This window comes from Arachis ipaensis, chromosome B02 (genome assembly GCF_000816755.2).
Source record: "Arachis ipaensis cultivar K30076 chromosome B02, Araip1.1, whole genome shotgun sequence".
In the NCBI taxonomy this organism is placed as follows: domain Eukaryota; kingdom Viridiplantae; phylum Streptophyta; class Magnoliopsida; order Fabales; family Fabaceae; genus Arachis; species Arachis ipaensis.
The window spans coordinates 89,270,430-89,274,252 of NC_029786.2; the positions used below are offsets into that span (position 1 = coordinate 89,270,430).

Consider the following 3,823-nt stretch of genomic DNA (forward strand, 5'->3'; position numbering starts at 1 on the left):
GTTAATGAACATGATAGATTTATGATAAATTAATTATTTATAAAATAAAAAATCGTTTTTATAATTATATAAAATATATGGGGTCAATTTATAATTAAAATTAGTTAAAGGACTCTGTAGCAGTTATTAAAAAAAACTTAAAAAACATGTTTTGTTATGGGACCACTAAGTGATCCAAACGTTCTTGGACCACCGAATCCTAAGCCAGAAAACACAATTGTTTCAGTTTGATTTAACCAACTCTAAGTTGCAAAGTTGCAATAATTTTATAAATGATTAGATTTGCTAAATGACAAAAAAAAAAAAAAAAGTGGAGCCACAAATCTTTCATATTGAAATGCAATTATGCAAATAAATTCTCTACACTATACTACATGGACAATGTTGTTAGCAACTACAACTTTTACAACAGGGATATAAAGTCCTAATTAGTCAACAAAGCCACTACTACTTAACTAATGAAAACTCGTTATTACAACAATTAACAAGTCACTACTCACTACAGCCTTTGAATTTCGTTAAAGTTGAGGGAGTAAAGTCAGCAAAACCATCCGGTTAATATCAATATTGCCTACATGGACCATGTTCCTCCACTTAGAATAAAATTGATAATTATCAATTATCATTCTAATGACCAATATGCACTTGAGAGCCATTAGAAACTACTCTGCTGGTTGTTTCTCCCATCATTTTAACACTGCTATTCTCCAATCCGCTTTTAAGCCAAGCAAGGTTGCTGATGTCTGTAGCAATTGCAGCCAACTCAAAACTTGGGAAAGATTGAGGTTCGGAGAATTCGATGAATTCTGGACCCAACAAAGAGCTTTTGAATTTTTTACCATTTGGAGCACCACAACAACCGTGGCCACACTGGTGAGGCACTGATTGGTCACTGTAAATTCCTTCAAGCATTTTGCAAATTTCTCTATCTGGTTTTGATGATTGTAAGATGGGTCCCTGAATTTGTCTTTGAGTTGATGTTGAAGGTTGGAAACCATCAGCAGTGTGATATACGCTAAAAGCACTAATTCGTGCCTTTGGCCGAAAAAGGGTAGGAGGATCCTTGACTTCATGGTACAATTGACCCTCCATCCGTGATTTTTCTTCGTATTTATCATCCATAGCCTCTGCAGAACTAACATCTCTTCCTTCAGAGGATCTTAATGAATTAACATCACATGAAAGTGTTTCTTCTGATGATGCTTTGGCTTTGTCAAGGCTAACATCTTCCACCATGTTACTAGATTCTACCTTGATCTTATCATGCTCAACTCCTCGACGCCTCAAAGTGGAATTCCAGTGGTTTTTAATGGCATTATCTGTTCTTCCTGGAAGAAGTCTGGCTATGGCTGCCCATTTGTTCCCATGAATTGCATGAGCAGCAACTATGATACGATCCTCCTCATCTGAAATAAATTGTAGCTTTTGAGCTTTGATTTTCAGTAAAGTAACTTAATAAGATTAAATGAAAAAATAAACTACAGAATTTTCTTAGTAAATATAAAAGGTATAATTCTTAAATAGAGAACTTTGAATTCTGGACATTGTATTGCCATCACATTTCAAAATTTAGACAGTTTCTATTAGTTCCAACTATGAAATTTCACAAATGAAAACCCCACTCAGCAGAAAAAGTCATCTGTGAAACATTAAACGGATAATAAGGATGGTAAGTGGTTCTAGTTCATGATCATTGCCTGAGCAGTCAAATAGAAGCATAAACGGGAACAAAGAGTTGGCAAAATGGAAAGATGGGAAGAGGATGATGAGGCAAATGATGAGACTGTCAATACAACTTCTTTTGAGGAGCAGACTTATGAGGTAGCAAGGTTAACTTGCCAACTGAGTAAAGACCTTGATTTGCTTGTTGATGAAGATGAGGAAGTTATTCATGTATTAGCCAAAAATCATTGGTAGAAAGGCAATGATCCCAAAGCTTCAAGGATTAGGGTATTATCTGCCTTTGTGTGAAAAAAATTGTTATCGTTAGCTTTTGGGTTAGTACTTGGTAGAATCCTCCTCATTTTGAGATCCTCTTGAGGCTTTTGGATGCAATAATGCTCCACTCTTTCGAAATCAAGCAATTAATCAATTATCGAAAAGAATTGGATATTGAGGAGCTCTATCATAAGGTCGCTTCACATTACATCAGTTTCGGTTATTGTTCCCCCTCCCTCTTTTCAGCGGCGGTCCCAAATGAATATTACATCAGAAATATTTGGGATTAAAATTTTAAGTAAATATACAAAGACAATTTGTGATCTCCTTGTTTTCCATAGTCTTTACTTCTGATCTTCTGGTTGTCAAATTTTAATGGCCAATAAGACTATATAAGAGAATGAAGTGAAATAAGGAAGGCACACATGGTTAGAGAAATGTAATGAGATGTTTTCATAATATCTTGAATCCTTTACCAGTTGCTGTGTAGACAGACTTATCCTTCTTTCAAACCTTTTTAATCCCTTTATAAAAGTCTAACTAGATTCTTTACCCTAGATTGCTAACTTCAGCACCAAAGAAACCTTAGAAATTAAAAAGATGCAATAGCCATTTATTATAGAACAAATAGACACTGGTAGAAGATATCTTCAACACAACAATCTTCCATGTCAATAGATTGGTTCAAAGCATAAGCAACAACCTTATTACCAAACATCAACAATTCTATTCTGGAAACAATCATGGATAATTGGACATAACAGAACAAAATAGTTACATTAGCTATTAGTAACAACTAACAACCATCACACCAGTATTATTAACCTGAAATATAAGAAGCTCAGATAAACTACTTATGATCCAGCCTCCACAATTCACATATTATCTCTCATGTTAAAGATGCAATCTTTAATCTCTAAAGTCCAGACATTTTAAAGTATCTTGAATTTTTTATCCCTACTATTCAAAGTTTAATTTCAAAAACATTAAAACTAAATCGAAAAAAATAACAATACCAAATAATTAATCCCAAAACAGAATTTCATTTTTAATTAGTCTTGTGTTGTTATTTCACATCAAAAATCCTAAATTCAGAAAACAAGATGAAAAATCAACATCTTGAAGGAAAAGCTCTAAATCGAGAACTAAAGAAATTGTCTGCATACCGGTAAAGGGTTTGCGCTTAACGGCGGGGTCGAGCTGGTTGCACCACCTTAGGCGGCAGGACTTGCCCGATCTCCCGGCGATCCCACGTGCGATGAGGCTCCAGTTTCTGGCACCAAACTTGCTCACCAGACGGCTCAAAATGGTGTCCTCTTCTGGCGACCAAGGCCCCTTCACCCTGTCTCTGTTACTTCCACCGCCACCACTTCCACCAGCTTCGGCTATCTCCGTCGGTCCCTCGTCGCCGCTCCCAGTGTCAGCGGCAGCATCTGCTCCAGTGGAAGCTCCTTCGTGATCGACGGTGGTAGTGGCAGTTTCTTCCGGAGGCTCCATAGTTGAAAGTTGAAACTTGAAAGAGTAGTTACGCCGTTTAGAATTAGAATTTAGAAGGAAGGAAGAAAAGGGGTGAATGAGTGAGACTGTGACAGTGACAATCCAATGAATGTTTCTTCTTCAATTACACTTCTGTCCTCAGTTTTCATCCGTTTAAAATAATCTGTGTAAAACTGTAAATTGTAAAGTTTAATTATTTAGTTGGTTTTTATAATTTTATTAAATTTTTATATTTTTTATTTAATTTTTTATAATTAAATTATTTTATGTTAAAAATATTTAAATTAATAGAATATTTTTAAAAAAATATATAGTTAAATATTTAATTAAATTTTTAATTGTGAATATTTTTAATTTATAAATAAATATTTAATTGATTTTAATATTT

General features: G+C 34.5%; 1 protein-coding gene across 1 annotated transcript; it reads right to left on the reverse strand.

The window, feature by feature from the left end:
• On the reverse strand, positions 312-3,529 carry LOC107625651 (transcription factor MYB1). The gene is made up of 2 exons (XM_016328347.2): positions 3,105-3,529; positions 312-1,406 (listed from the first exon to the last, which is right to left on the reverse strand). The coding sequence occupies exons 1-2, from the start codon at positions 3,433-3,435 to the stop codon at positions 628-630; spliced, it is 1,110 nt and encodes a 369-aa protein (XP_016183833.1). The 5' UTR covers positions 3,436-3,529; the 3' UTR covers positions 312-627.